Below are 15,342 nucleotides of genomic sequence, written 5' to 3' on the forward strand. Positions count from 1 at the left end.
AGGCCGAGGGAGCCGACGTTTGTCTGCAGACAATTTTTCCAGGTCATGTGGCCAGCATGACTAAGCCACTTCTGGCAAACCAGAGCAGCGCACAGAAACGCCGTTTACCTTCCCGTCGGAGCGGTACCTATTTATCTACTTGCACTTTGGCGTGCTTTCGAACTGCTAGGTTGGCAGGAGCAGGGACCGAGCAACGGGAGCTCACCCCGTCGCGGGGATTCAAACCACCGACCTTCTGATCGGCAAGCCCAAGAGGCTCAGTGGTTTAGACCACAGCGCCACCTGCATCCCTTTTAATAATATAGTGGACGCTTGGGTTGCGAACGTGATCCGTGCGGGAGGCACGTTCGCAACCCGCAGCGTTGCGTCTGCACATGCGCAGGTTGTGATTTGGCGCTTGTGCGCATGCGCAAAGCGTGATTTAACGCTTCTGCGCATGCGCGACTGCCAAAGTAACCCGTTCTGGTACTTCCGGGTTTTGGCGCGTCCGTAACCTGAAAAAACACAACCTGAGGTATGACTGGAAGAAGAAGAAGAAGAAGAAGAAGAAGAAGAAGAAGAAGAAGAAGAAGAAGAAGAAGAAGTGTTAACTGTTGGAACTGCCCGCCACTGGATATTTTGGAGTAGCAGAGAGGGGCTGGAAGAGTAATCTGTCTTATTGTTGGGCTCAGGCGGCGAGGTAAAGCAACAGAGCCTTGCTTCTTGTTAGGATACGCTGTGAGGACGGCCGTCTTGCAGAGGAAGAACGCTGGGATGCTATAATGCTCAAACATCAGTTCCGTCAGCTTCTCACGCTTGGCCCTCGTGTTCCACTGCAAGAGAGGGGAGGGGGCAAAGCGTGAGGGAAACAGAGGCAGGCGGGTTCACGTCGCACAAGAGCAGGGGATTTATTCAGCTGGGATTCCTGCATTCCAGGGGGATGGTCTAGATGACTTTGGGAGTCCCTTCCAACTCTACGATTCTTTGATTTGGGGGAGCGGGACATTGCAGGATACCTACCGGGGCCTCGGACATGAGCACCGGGTGGAGGTTCGGCTCCGATTTGATGTGCTTGTTGTAGGTGTGGTCCAAAATGGCTTGAAAACAGTCCCAGTCTTCAACTGGGGTAGAAAGGAGAATTTGGACAGTGTCAGGAATGGACCCGCCAACAACACCCTTTTCAACAGTTCTCCGTCATTTCAGGGACTTCCCACTAGAGGGCGCCATCCACTGAATCAGACGTTACAGTGCAGTTTAGTGGGGGAATAGCGACACCTGTGGCTGTTAAAGGAATAGCCAGCCAATGCGCTTCAATGCACATTAGCGGTTTCCAAGTAACTCCAACGCACTGGGGGTGCAGCTCAACTGAGGCTGCCTGCCTGGTGACGTCTTGACATTTATGGGTAAGAGGTACAGATTCTGCAGTTCAGAAGAGCAAAAGTGGGGACAAACTGTTGTGCAGTTAAACCAGTTTCACCCCTGTTTCAACGACTCCCAAACAAGGGTAGGAAGACCGGCCAGTCTCCACACTCTCAGTTTCTCATTTCTACCAACCTTAAATTCAGCCGCCCAGATTTTCTACTTCAATTTGCAACTGTTCAAAGGAAAATGTGCTCAGGAAAATTCGCCTGGAATTAAGGGCAAATTTCTCCTAACAAACCCATTCACCGTATTTGTATGCGGTTTGGAGTAATATACGCATTTTCTGAAACAATTTCATGTAACATAACAAATACCTGCAGGTGGTTTTTCACTAATATAGTCCTTTCCCCTAAGCTATGCATTTCTGTAACTGCTGGCCGGTTGGAGAAGCAGATTGCAAAATACAGGGACTTGCAAATTCCAGAGGCTAGTTTTATTTTATTTATTTTTAGAGTGAGATGATAGATTTGCCTTTAAACATGAGCTGAATTGAAATCCTTCCCCCATTCCTATAAATTATCCCAACTAAACATAAGACCATAATAAGAGGCGGCTGAATCAGGCCAGTGGCCCGTATAGTCCAGCATCTCACAAAAGCCAACCAGGTGCCCATTCTGTGAAACTAGCAAGCAGGATTCGAACACAAGAGCAACACCATGAATTTCTCTTTCAAAGCCAGCCAGGTTGGTGGCCTCCAGTGGCAGGGAGTCCCAAAGATTAACCTGCAGGAAGAAGGACTTTCCTCGCTCTGTCCTGAACTCTGGGAATTGTAGAGCATCCAGGCCAAGGGTTCCCATGGTTCGTGTGCCACGTCAAGGACCCCACCCCAAACTCTTTGCCCTCCCCATAGCTGCCATGCCCCATACTCATTCCATTCTTGAGGGGCGAGATGACCTCCGTGTTCTCCCGGGGGACGTGCAAGGAGTTGGTGTCGATGTAATAGACCTTTCCGGATTTTTTCTCCTTGTCCCCATCCAGCTCCATCGCCGACTCGTCATGAGAGAGTAGCCCCACAGTAGTGGGGAAATCTGCCTACAGGGAGAGAGGTGGGGTGGTTTGGGAGGGGCGGCGGATCATTGCCCCTCCAGCCTCCCTCTGTTCCTTCCTTTTTCCATAAAGTTTGATTTTATGAGGTCCAGCGCCAAGGGCCTTCTGGCAGTTCCCTCGCTGCGAGAAGCCAAGTTACAGGGAACCAGGCACAGGGCCTTCTCAGTGGTGGCGCCCGCCCTGCGGAATGCCCTCCCACCAGATGCCAAAGAGAAAAACAACTATCAGACTTTTAGAAGACATCTGAAGGCAGCCCTGTTTAGGGAAGCTTTTTAATGTTTAATAGGTTATCGTATTAAGTGTTTTGTTGGAAGCCGCCCAGAGTGGCTGGGGAAACCCAGCCAGATGGGCGGGGTATAAATAATAAATTATTATTATTCTTGTTTTTTCATAAAACAGTAATAAACTAAACAAAAACGGAAAGAGAAAAGAAAATACAGAGCCTTCTCTCAAAGGTAGCTCTTAACTCTTATTTCACACAGAAATGGGGTCTCATTGCATCCCATTGCATCATGATAATTTTACTATTTATACCCCTCACATATCTTACTGGGTAGTCCCAGCCACTCTGGGCAGCTTCCAACATTAATAATAATAATAATAATAATAATAATAATAATAATAATTATACCCCGCCCATTTGGCTGAGTTTCCCCAGCCACTCTGGGTGGCTCCTAATCGAGTGATAAAAACAATACAGCAACAAAAAGACATAACAAAACATTAAGTATTTTATTTTTAAGAAAACCATCCCTATAGAGCAGGCATGGCCAAATTTGGCCCTCCAGCTGTTTTGGGACTACAGTTCCCATCATCCATGAACGCTGGTCCTGCTAGCTAGGGATGATGGGAGTTGTAGTCCCAAAACCGCTGGAGGGTCGAGTCTGGCTATGCCTGCTATACAGGATTGCCTATACAGGACGGCTCGGGAGTCAGATAACCATACCCTCCAAAGTTTCTCCAATGGAAAATAGGGGTGTCCTTAGGAAAAGTGGGGTGTTTCAGGGTCAAATCAGAAATCAGGATGGCTTCTCTAAATCAGGGGCGTCCCTGGCAAACAGGGAAACTTGGAGGGTCTGTGTTTTCTTCTCCTGGCCTCCTGACCTGGGAGGTCTTCGCTTCCCAAGGTCCTTCACCAATAATCCTAATAAAGGCCCAGAGCAGAAGATGCCAAGGAAAATAAGAGAGGGAGAGAGAAAGGAAATAAAGGAATAAATGCGTGCACAAAACTCGTTGCGTGCAACACCCCCTTTCTCTCCCCACATCTCTCTCCCCCAGCCCCTCAAGCTCAATTCAATGCCTTTGGTAACCGACCTGCAGGAAAGACTCTGCAAACCGAAAACACAGACCCTATTTGTACCTTTGCGGTGCATGGAAATCTTTTGATAAAAGCATTTTTTTAAAAAAGAAGAAGAAGAAAGAAAGAATAAGGAAGAGAGGAATAGATTCTGGGGTGGGGGGGAGAAGAGAGAAAGGAAAAGAAAAAAGAGATAAAAAGGATTTCCAGTTTCCCCGTACCAAAAAATTATTCTGAATATTCGCTCTAGGATGGCACCCAGCAATTCTACCAATAGGTAGAGGTAAAGGGACCCCTGACCATTAGGTCCAGTCGTGGCCGACTCTGGGGCTGCAGCGCTCATCTCGCTTTACTGGCCGAGGGAGCCGGCGTACAGCTTCCGGGTCATGTGGCCAGCATGACTAAACCGCTTCTGGTGAACCAGAGCAGCGCACGGGAACGCCGTTTACCTTCCGGCCGGAGCGGTACCTATTTATCTACTTGCACTTTGACATGCTTTTGAACTGCTAGGTTGGCAGGAGCAGGGAGCGAGCAACGGGAGCTCACCCCGTTGCAGGGATTTGAACCACTGACCTTCTGATCGGCAAGTCCTAGGCTCTGTGGTTTAACCCACAGCGCCACCCGCATCCCAATTCTACCAATACTTTCCCACTATTCAGTCCCAAAATATGTCAAATCCACTCATTTTTTGCAAAGGGGTAAAGAGAGCATTCACCTCCACAGGCACATACCTCCACATGTGGCGGGAGTGCCCCAAAATCCAACCATTCTGGACAACAACCATATGAGAAATACAGTGGTACATCGCAAGACGAATGCCTCACAAGACAAAAAACGCGCAAGGCAAAAGAGTTTTCCGTTTTTTGAGTCGTTCCGCAAGACGAATTTCCCTATGGGCTTGCTTCGCAGGACGAAACGTCTTGCGAGTTCTTGCGAGTTTGTTTCCTTTTTCTTAAAGCTGCTAAGCCGTTAATAGCCGCTAAGCCGCTAATAGCCGCTAAGCCGCTAATAGCCGTGCTTCGCAAGACGAAAAAACCGCAAGACAAAGAGACTCGCGGAACGGATTAATTTCGTCTTGCGAGGCACCACTGTAAGTAAAATAACCAAGCAAGTATTAGACATCACCCCAGAATTGGCCTTACTAAACATCTCCCAAGACAATAATGCCCACTTACACCACAAAGAACTCATAACCCACCTACTTTAAGCAGCCAGAAACATCATAGCCAGACACTGGAGAGACCTGTCAGGAGTAAGCATGGACCAATGGTACCAAATAGTATGGGAAACAGCCCTACTAGAAAAGTTAACCAATAAACCAGTGTTTCCCAACCTTGTGCCTCCAGCTGTTTTTGGACTACAATTCCCATCATCCCTTGCCACTGGTCTTGCTAGTCAGGGATGATGGGAGTTGTAGTTCAAAAACAGCTGGAGGCACAAGGTTGGGAAACACTGCAATAAACTGAAACTGTAAAGGTAAAGGGACCCCTGACCATTAGGTCCAGTCGTGGCCGACTCTGGGGTTGCGGCGCTCATCTCGCTTTATTGGCCGAGGGAGCCGGCGTACAGCTTCCGGGTCATGTGGCCAGCATGACTAAGCCGCTTCTGGCAAACCAGAGCAGCGCATGGAAATGCCATTTACCTTTGCCGCCGGAGCGGTACCTATTGATCTACTTGCACTGGTGTGCTTTCGAACTGCTAGGTTGGCAGGAGCAGGGACTGAGCAACGGGAACTCACCCCGTCATTGCGGGGATTCGAACCACCGACCTTCTGATTGGCAAGCCCTAGGCTCTGTGGTTTAACCCACAGCGCCACCCGCGTCCCTTAAACTGAAACTGACACGGGGAGAAATAGAAGAAGGCAAAAGGTTAAAGGAGGGAGGGGGAGGCTGAAGGGGTGGGGTATTTTTCGGTGCCCGCAGGCATTGTACCTTAGGGCAGTCTTCACCAGCATAGCCAGCGCGGACTGAGAACGAGCCGATGTCGAAGACCAGAGCTCCAACCTCATCTACGGAGGAATCAAAGGTATATAGGTTAAATTCAGGAATTTGGGGAGGAATTTGTGACATGCCACGCCCCCTAAGGAGACTTGCAAAGTGCCCAGTGCTATCTTTTCTGTGCCCAATGAGGATAATAAACACTGATTAGGATAAATAGGGAACTGATTTACCAATAAGAAGGTGAAATATTGAAGGTAAAAAAGTGATCAAAGAAATGCTAAGAATTTAGTAAGATGTATGGATGTCAGAAAGAGGGAGGGAAGGAGGTCGATGCTCTGTTAGAGCAATGTATTAGGATATGGAATTATGTAACAAAATGTGAATATTTTAAAAATGGAAAACTTAATAAAAGTTATCATGGGGGGGGAATAGGATAAATGGAACAATTTATGCACTGTACAAATCTCTGTCAGCAACTACAGTGGTACCTTGGCTCTCAAACTTAATCCGTTCCGGAAGTCTGTTCCGAAACCAAAGCGCGTTCCAAAACCAAGGCACACTTTCCCATAGAAAGGAATGCAAAATGAATTAATCTGTTCCAGACTTTTAAAAACAACCCCTAAAACAGCCATTTAACATTAATTTTACTATCTAACAAGACCACTGATCTATAAAATGGAAGCAATAGTCAATGCACTGTACTATAAAATAAGACAGTATTGTCGTTGATAAAAATGAAAATTTAATTTTTTTCTTCCCTACACCGATGATAGTCACTGTTTGGATGGGGAGCTTTTATCCGTTTCCGCAGTCACACATCAATCAATCAATCAATCAATCAATCAGTAGCTGAACTGGGTTCCACACAGTCGCAAAAACAAATTAACCAAAAAAGCCTCAAAAACAAACATGCAAAATAAATAGCAAAAACAAAAGAGCCAAACTTAAGTCCGTTTGACTTCCAAAATGTTCGAAAACCAAGGCGCAGCTTCTGATTGGTGCAGGCGCTCCAGAAACAATAGCCGACAGCAGCATTGGACGTTCAGCTTCCGAAAAACGTTTGAAAACCGGAACACTCACTCCCGGGTTTTCAGAGTTTGAGAACCAAAGCGTTTGAAAACCAAGGTACCACTGTACTAGGGAACGTTCACTAAAAGCTGTGCATGGATGGTGTTTAACACTGAGGTGCCTATCATATATGAAGCCTGATGATGTTGGGAAAGGATGCAAAATTATAGGTACATACGAACATATGTGGTGGGAATGCCCGCAAATAGAACAATTTCGGAAGCCTGTTTTTTAAAGAGATATCTCTGCTTACAGCTCAGACAATCCCAATAACCCTAACATTAGCCTTATTTAATATATATACTTCAGATATGGACCGATTAAGAAGGAATTAGTAACACATTGATTAACAGCTGCTAGAAAAGGAATAGCAATTGGTGAATATTGATCACTGGTATAATATTGTCTAGCAAATAGCCATACTGGAAATGTTGTCACAATAATTTAGGGTGGCAAGGCGAGAGAGCAAAAAGTGTTACATTTTACATTTTATGGTGTGAGTTTATTAAATATGCAAATGAAACAGCACACTGATGAAAAAGACCTACAATATATATCGCAATATGGCGTGGTTAAGCATGCAATACTCTTTATCTCGCTCCTATTATTCTGCGTTTTCCAAACTGATTTACTGAAGAACTCATTTAACTGGTTTACTGGAACCATCTCATTATTACGTGATATAAAGTAATATATTTACTATCTATATTTACTATTTACTAAGTAATATATTTACTATTTTGCCCCCCTAGTGACACATATTAACAGTCATGTCACGTTTTATGATTTATGTGTTTACAATTTTGTAACCAGAAAAAAAGAATAATAATTATTATTATTATGTGTCCTTAAAAAAAAGAATTCAAGATTTAAAATCGAGCAAGCTGAGATTCCTGCAATGCAGGGGATTGGGCTAAATGACCTCAGGATCCCTTAAAACTCTACAATTCTATCATTCTAAGCAAAGTTGGATGAGAATACATACATTTTCTTTGAGTAGTTTTAAAATATATATATATATTGTATATAAAACAGGCAGAACTATTATAGCAACTGATGAAAATTTGAAGATGAAAAACAAAACTAAAATAGCAACGCCCAATAATGACCCTCAGCTTTATCAGATTATCGAGTCTAACTCCAAATTTGCCTGGTTTGTGATGAGAATGCTGATTGATAACCCAAGACAGATCAGAAAACAATTTACCAAAGACTTTCCAGACCTATATCGAGCTGGACCAGAAGATAAAATAGAAATGGGAAGATATATAAGACAAAATAAATTGCCAAGAATTCCAAATGAAAAGTTGAATACTTTAAATGCACCAGTTAATAGATCAGAAATCTCAAATGCCATTAAACAAGCAAAAACAGGGGAAGCACCAGACCCAGATGGATTAACTGCAAAATATTATAAAAAATTTAATTCAACCATTACAAAATGTAATGAATGAAATATTAAAGGTATGGGAAATAGCAAAGACTTGGAAAGAGGCTTTTATTACTCTAATTCCAAAACAAGAAATGGAAGTTAAAAATTATAGACCTATTTCACTATTAAACAGTGATTATAAATTGTATGCAAACATATTAGCTAATAGAATGAAATATAGATTATTAGAAATAATACATCAAGATCAAACAGGATTTTTGCCAGGAAGACATATGAAAGATCATATAAGGAATGTAGTCGATATTGTTGAATATCTGGAAGTAAGGAATGAAAAACAGGCAGCAATGATGTTTGTAGATGCGGAAAAAGCATTTGATAACGTTTCGTGGACCTTTATGTTAAAGGTCCTGGAAGAAATGAACGTCCCTTGTCACCTTCATTGTTTATTTTAGTCTTAGAGGTGCTGGTGAGAGACATAAAAGCAGATGATATTAGAGGAATAACCGTAGGAAATAAGTCATATAAATTAAAGGCATTTGCAGATGATTTAGTGATCACAGTAGAAGACCTGATCAATTCATTAGTAAAAGTATTAGAAAAAATACAAAAATTTGGACAGGCAACAGGCTTTAAATTAAATAAAAATAAAACAAACATCCAAAAAAAATATTCCAGAACAAAATAAAAAAGAGTTACAGCAGGTGACAGAAATAATTATAAATAAAAAAGTGAAATATTTGGGAAGATGGTTAACAGCCAAAAAATATTAACATATTTAAAGATAATTATGAAAAAAATGTTGAAATAAATAAAAAGAAATTTGGGGAAGAATGAATTTATCTCTGTTAGGAAGGATAGTGGTAATTAAGATGAATGTATTGCCAAAAATGATATTCCTAACTGAATCAATCCTAACCCTAACCCTAACCCTGCCCCAAAAAGCTTGCAATTTATATAATCTGACTCAAGGGGGGCAGTGAAGGAAGGGGAGATAAAAGGGTTTTTCCAGGCACCAACCTACACTGCAGACGACTATCTATAGCAGGCATAGGCAAACTCGGCCCTCCAGATGTTTTGAGACTACAACTCCCATCATCCCTGACCACCGGTCCTTTTAGCTAGGGATGATGGGAGTTGTAGTCCCAAAACATCTGGAGGGCTGAATTTGCCTATATGCCTGATCTATAGCCTCCTTGACAGGCTGACACCCACCCACCCAGCTGTTTGGGACTACAACTCCCATCACTGGCTGGGGATGATGGGAGCTGTAGTCCAAAAGAACTGGAGAGCACCAGCACATCAAGGGGTGCCTTGTAAGTACAACTATCTTCACTCAGCATAGCAGAAGCAGGAAAACGACCTTTCGGCGCCCCATTAAACCAACACCCGAGGAATCAGGCAGCTCAAAGAAGCGAGCCAAGTCACATTCAGCAGGGACAATAAAAACCACAAGGATCTGACTCAAGTCCAGGTTGGCACCTGAGTTGGACTATGCATAAGGACCCTCGAGGCTGCTGGACCAGGCTGGTCCCCTCTTCTCCCAGTGGCCAACCGGATGCCTCATTGGGCAACCCAGCGAGCAGGCTTTGCGCGCAAGAGCGCATCTCTCCGCTCCTTGCGGCCGGTAGCCGTCGCTAGGCTTCTCCTCCGTGAATTTCCCCCCCTTCTCCGGCTTGGTGGTCCCCGCTGCTTCCTGTGGGGGTGAGTTCCGCAGTTTCCCTGCCCTCCTGGCTGGCTGGGAGGGAGCCCCCAGCTCGGAGCGATGAGCAGGGTGGGCGCGCGGGCGCAACACCCTCTCCAGCCGCCCTAGCCAAGTGCAGGAATGCAGCTGTTGCTGGGGCGCAGGCGGACCGAGATGCTGGCGGCAAAGGGTCTCCTCGGGGTGCCCCGCGACCAAATGCATGCAGGGCCCAGATCTGGGGGGCTGGGGGCTGCCAGGACCCCCCTCCCCAAGCCAAACAGCTGCAACGCCGATGGCAACCCAGCCTTTACCTCCTCCGTAGACCCCTCCGCTCATCGCGGCTCCCAGGCAGCGCCAGCGCCCCTTTACGATGCTCCGGATTGGGTGGGTGGGTAGGTAGGTGGGTGGGTGTCTGAGAGCCCCCGGGCTCTGGCTGGCGGGGGGGGGGGGGTCTCGCCACGGACGGGGCAGGGCTGGTTGGGAGAATTCAGCACCCAGGCCAGTGGACAGCGACCCGGGGAGGGGAGGGGGCTGCGGAGGGAGGGAGGGAGGGAGAGATCAAGGTGGAAGGGGGGTGGGGGGAGAGTAAGGGATGCGTCATAGCCAATCAGAGCTCCGCACCCCCCCCCGACCAGCGGAATCCCTGATTGGCTGCCATTGGAGACAATGAGAAGAGAGAACAGCTGCATTCTTAAAGGAGCCAAGGCGGTGGGGGCAGCTGAAATCCAGGGAGACTGCGGTGGGGTGCTGCCATCCCTTTACAGTGTTGGGAGCGGAGCAAAAGGCAGAGTGAGACCCTTAAGGCACATAGGAAGAAGAAGAAGAAGAGTCCTGTTGGATCAGGCAAGCATCATTTGCACATTGGCCAGCCAGTTTCTCCCAGTGGGAAGTCGTGCCCCCCAGCAGGATTCGAACTGGTGTTCAGAAGCATTAGTGTCTCTGGCAGTGCAGAGCCATCGTGGCTAGCAGATGCTTATTGCACTCTCCTTCTCCATGGAGTTGTCCCAGTTTTGTTTTGTTTCTAACTAACATATTCGTTTTTGTTTTACTACAGGTGAAACTCGGAATATCATGGAAAAGTTCATTTATTTCAGTAATTCAGTTTAAAAGGTGAGAGCTGGACCATAAAGAAGGCTGATTGCCGAAGAATGGATGCTTTTGAATTCTGGTGCTGGATGAGACTCTTGAGAGTCCCATGGACTGCAAGAAGATCCAACCTCTCCATTCTGAAGGAAATCAGCCCTGAGTGCTCACTGGTAGGACAGATCCTGTAGCTGAGGCTCCAAGACTTTGGCCACCTCATGAGAAGAGAAGACTACCTGGAAAAGACCCTGATGTTGGGAAAGATGGAGGGCGTGAGGAGAAGGGGACAACGGAGGACGAGATGGTTGGACAGTGTTCTCGAAGAGACCAGCATGAGTTTGACCAAACTGAGGGAGGCAGTGGAAGACAGGAGGGCCTGGTGTGCTCTGGTCCAGGGGAACACGAAGAGGCGGACACGACTAAACAACTAAACAACAATATATGAGATAGACTCATGACATGCAAAGCGAGATATGTCAAGCCTTTATTTGTTATAATTGTGATGATTAGAATATTAAATGAAATCAGCAAAATAAGGACTGCAAATAGAGCAAATCTCTCTTCTGATGAGAGCAGCTTTTGCATCTCATTTGGAAACCAAGGACCCAGAGTCTGGAGGAAGAACGGGGAGGCACACAATGCCAGATGCTGGAAGTCCAGTGTGAAGTTTCCACAGTCTGTGTTGATTTGGGGAGCCATGTCATCAGCTGCTGTTGGTCCACTGTGCTTCATTAAGTCCAGGGTCAACGCAGATTTTGGAGATTCTGGAGCACTTTATGCTTCCTTCCGCAGACGAGCTTTATGGGGATGCTGATTTCACTTTCCAGCAGGACTTTGGCACCTGCCCACACTGCCCAAAGTACCAAAACCTGGTTCATTGCCCATGGGATTACTGTGCTTGATTGGCCAGCAAACTCGCCTGACCTGAACCCCAGAGAATCCATGGGGCATTGCCAAGAGAAAGATGAGACACATGAGATGAGTCCGAGCAATGCGAAAGAGCTGAAGGCTGCTATTGAAGCATCCTGGTCTTCCATAACACCTCAGCAGTGCCACAGGCTGATAGCATCCATGCCACGCCGCATTGAGGCAGTAATTGATGCAAAAGGGCCCCAAACCAAGTACTGAGTACATATGCATGCTTCTACTTCACAGAGGTCCAATATTGCTCTATTTGCAGTCCTTGTTTTGCTGATTTCATTTAATATTATAATTTTCTGAGATTGTTAATTTGGGGTTTTCATCAGCTGTATGCCATGATCATCACAATTATAACAAATAAAGGCTTGACATATCTCTCTTTGCATGTCATGAGTCTATCTCATATATTAGTTTCACCTTTTAAGTTGAATTACTGAAATAAATGAACTTGCCCACAATATTCTAATTTTCCAAGTTTCACCTGTAAGTCTAAAACCGGCTACTTGTCCAAATTCCTCAAACCTGTCCAGTGCTTTAGGTCCACTGGACAGGGGTTCTGCTACTGTTATTACTAAATTGTCGGCAAACGCTTTTTGATTTATATTCTTTGGATCCAACTCTAATTCCTTTTACATTTTCATTCACTCTTATATTTCTCGACTTCAAGGACTGTTATAAATAATAGTGGTGACAACAGACACCCCTGTCTTGTTCTTTTTGTAATTTCAGAGTTATCTGTTAATACATTATTCACTATTAATGTAGCTTTCTGTTCTGAATACATAGCTCCTATACCTTTGAGAAAAGATTGTCCCATATCCATTAACTTCACATTCTTTTTCATAAAATTCCATGACATATTATCAAAGGCCTTCTCTGCCCAATCTCTTCCAAAGGCATTCCTGTTGTGGGCCGCTGCTGCCTGCTGTGGCAGGGAGTTCCACTGTTTAACTATTCGCTGCATGGAGAAGAGCTTCTTTTTATCTTTCCTGAATCTTTCAGCATTCAGCTTCAGTGGATATCCACGAGATACAGTCTTAGAAGGGAATAATAAAACCTTTTCCATGCACATTTTGTTTATTTTATTTTATATGATCTTCAGTTATACACATTTCAATGGTTTTCCAGTCATTTTTACATTTCAAATCTCGACTTCATTCCTCCTCTTTCTGTGGTTCCTTAAATTTTTGGAAAAATGGGATAGATATAAGATAGATGTTCAAAAATACAGTAAAGGTTCACTATCTATGCTGGCATTTGATTGACGTTGGAGAGAAATTGAATTGAGAAATAAGATTAAGGGTACAATTTGATATACGAATGTATTAGATAAAATGCAAAGAAATATACAATAATAAGAGTACATTCACTTGTTAAAAAAAGGATTATACAACATGATTGACAGGAAGTCTGTGGTGTTGGTACATATCTGATCTGGGAATAGTGTTGTGTTTTTCTTTTTTCTATTTCTTTTTAGGTATATAAATTTTGTATATAAACTTTGTATACATGTTATGCTATAATAAGATATGCAATGTAATGTGATAACGTATACAGATGTAACATAAGATGGTTAATAAACTGTTAAAAAAAATTTAAAAATGTTTTTATCATTTCCTGCATATTCTAAACTAACGTAACTTAATCTTTTATTCATCTACTTTAAGTATTTACTGTTATGACACTCTTATGAAATACATTTTACAATAATCCTGTCAATGTCCTTATCTGTTTACAATTTATGTGTACATATTCAATAAACCATTTCCATTCTTTTATAAAAAGTTTGTTATTTTGATTTCTTATTTTTCTGGTAAGTTTCGCCATTTCAGCATGGTCCATAATTTTTTGTATCCATTCTTCTTCCGTCGGGACTTCTTCTTCTTTCCATTTTTGGGCAAACAATATTCTTGCCGTTATAGCTGCATACATGAATAGATTTCTATACTGTTTAGCTAGTTCTGTCCCTATAATTCCCAAGAGAAAGGCTTCTGGGTGTTTTTTTAATACAAATGTTACTTTAAACATCTTTTTCCATTCATTATATATCATTTCCCAGTAAGCTTTAACAGTGGCGTAGCGTGGGGGGTGCAGGGGGGGGCCGGCCGCACCGGGCGCAACATCTGGGGGTTAGGGTTAGGGGGCGCAAATCCATGGGTTAGGGGGCGCAAATCCATGGGTTAGGGGGCGCAAATTACTTGCCTTGCCACGGGTGCTGACAACCCACGCTACGCCACTGAGCTTTAACTTTACTGCAAGACCACCACATATGATAGAAAGTACTCTTTGCATTTCCAACACTTACTCGATTTTGATTTATACACTTGCCAGTTTATTCGGTGCTAGATACCATCTATATAACATTTTCATATAGTTTTCTCTTAAACCATTTGTTGTTGTTTAGTCATTTAGTCGTGTCCGCCTCATCGTGACCCCCTGGACCAGAGCACGCAGGCCCTCCTGTCTTCCACTGCCTCCCGCAGTTTCGTCAAACTCATGCTGGTCGCTTCCAGAACACTGTCCCACCATCTCGTCCTCCGTCCTCCCCTTCTCCTTGCGCCCTCCATCTTTCCCAACATCAGGGTCTTTTCCAGGGAGTCTTCTCTTCTCATGAGGTGGCCAAAGTCTTGGAGCCTCAGCTTCAGGATCTGTCCTTCCAGTGAGCACTCAGGGCTGATTTCCTTCAGAGTCCTTTCTGTTGGGGATAATTCCCAGGTGTCAAATATGCAGGGGCTTTCCCCAAACTTTTGTGGTATATTTTATAATTTATATGTTAAAATTAATTTTAAAAATATTAAAAAACAACAATATCCGTTTTGAGGCGAGGCAACCAGAACCGTACGCAGTATTCCAAACGCAGCCACACCACAGATTTGTATCATGCCATTATGATACTGGTAGCTTTATTTTCCAATCCCTTTCCTAATCATCCCTGGCATGCAGTTTGCCTTCTTCACAGCGGCTGCACACTGAGTCGGCATCTTCATAGAGCTATATAATTTCAATTAAATTTTCTGCTTTACAATTTAAAATACTCATTTTACATCCTTAAAATAGCAATGATTTTCCCTCTTTCTCTTTCCATGGTTCATTTTACATACCATAAAGGTAAAGGTACCCCTGCCCGTACGGGCCAGTCTTGACAGACTCTGGGGTTGTGCGCCCATCTCACTTAAGAGGCCAGGGGCCAGCGCTGTCCGGAGACACTTCCGGGTCACGTGGCCAGCGTGACATCGCTGCTCTGGCGAGCCAGAGCCGCACACGGAAACGCCGTTTACCTTCCCGCTGGTAAGCGGTCCCTATTTATCTACTTGCACCCGGAGGTGCTTTCGAACTGCTAGGTTGGCAGGCGCTGGGACCGAGCAGCGGGAGCGCACCCCGCCGCAGGGATTCGAACCGCCGACCTTTCAATCGGCAAGCCCTAGGCACTGAGGCTTTAACCCACAGCGCCACCTGCGTCCCTTTACATACCATAAGCCCCTGCATACCTTACAAAAACTATACCATTCAG

General features: G+C 44.7%; 1 protein-coding gene across 1 annotated transcript in view; it reads right to left on the reverse strand.

Moving 5' to 3' along the window:
- Positions 1–10,377, reverse strand: part of ACTL6B (actin like 6B) — a 31,018-nt gene extending 20,641 nt beyond the window's left edge. The window contains exons 1-5 of the mRNA XM_079952243.1: positions 10,139–10,377; positions 5,677–5,753; positions 2,268–2,433; positions 1,000–1,100; positions 715–812 (exon numbers count right to left, since the gene is read on the reverse strand). Coding sequence (XP_079808369.1) covers positions 715–812; positions 1,000–1,100; positions 2,268–2,433; positions 5,677–5,753; positions 10,139–10,163 — 467 coding nt within the window. The 5' untranslated portion in view covers positions 10,164–10,377. The remainder of the gene's footprint in view (positions 1–714; positions 813–999; positions 1,101–2,267; positions 2,434–5,676; positions 5,754–10,138) is intronic.
- Positions 10,378–15,342: the final 4,965 nt, after the last annotated feature.

This window comes from Podarcis cretensis (genome assembly GCF_951804945.1).
Source record: "Podarcis cretensis genome assembly, chromosome: 13".
Classification (NCBI taxonomy): Eukaryota; Metazoa; Chordata; class Lepidosauria; order Squamata; family Lacertidae; genus Podarcis; species Podarcis cretensis.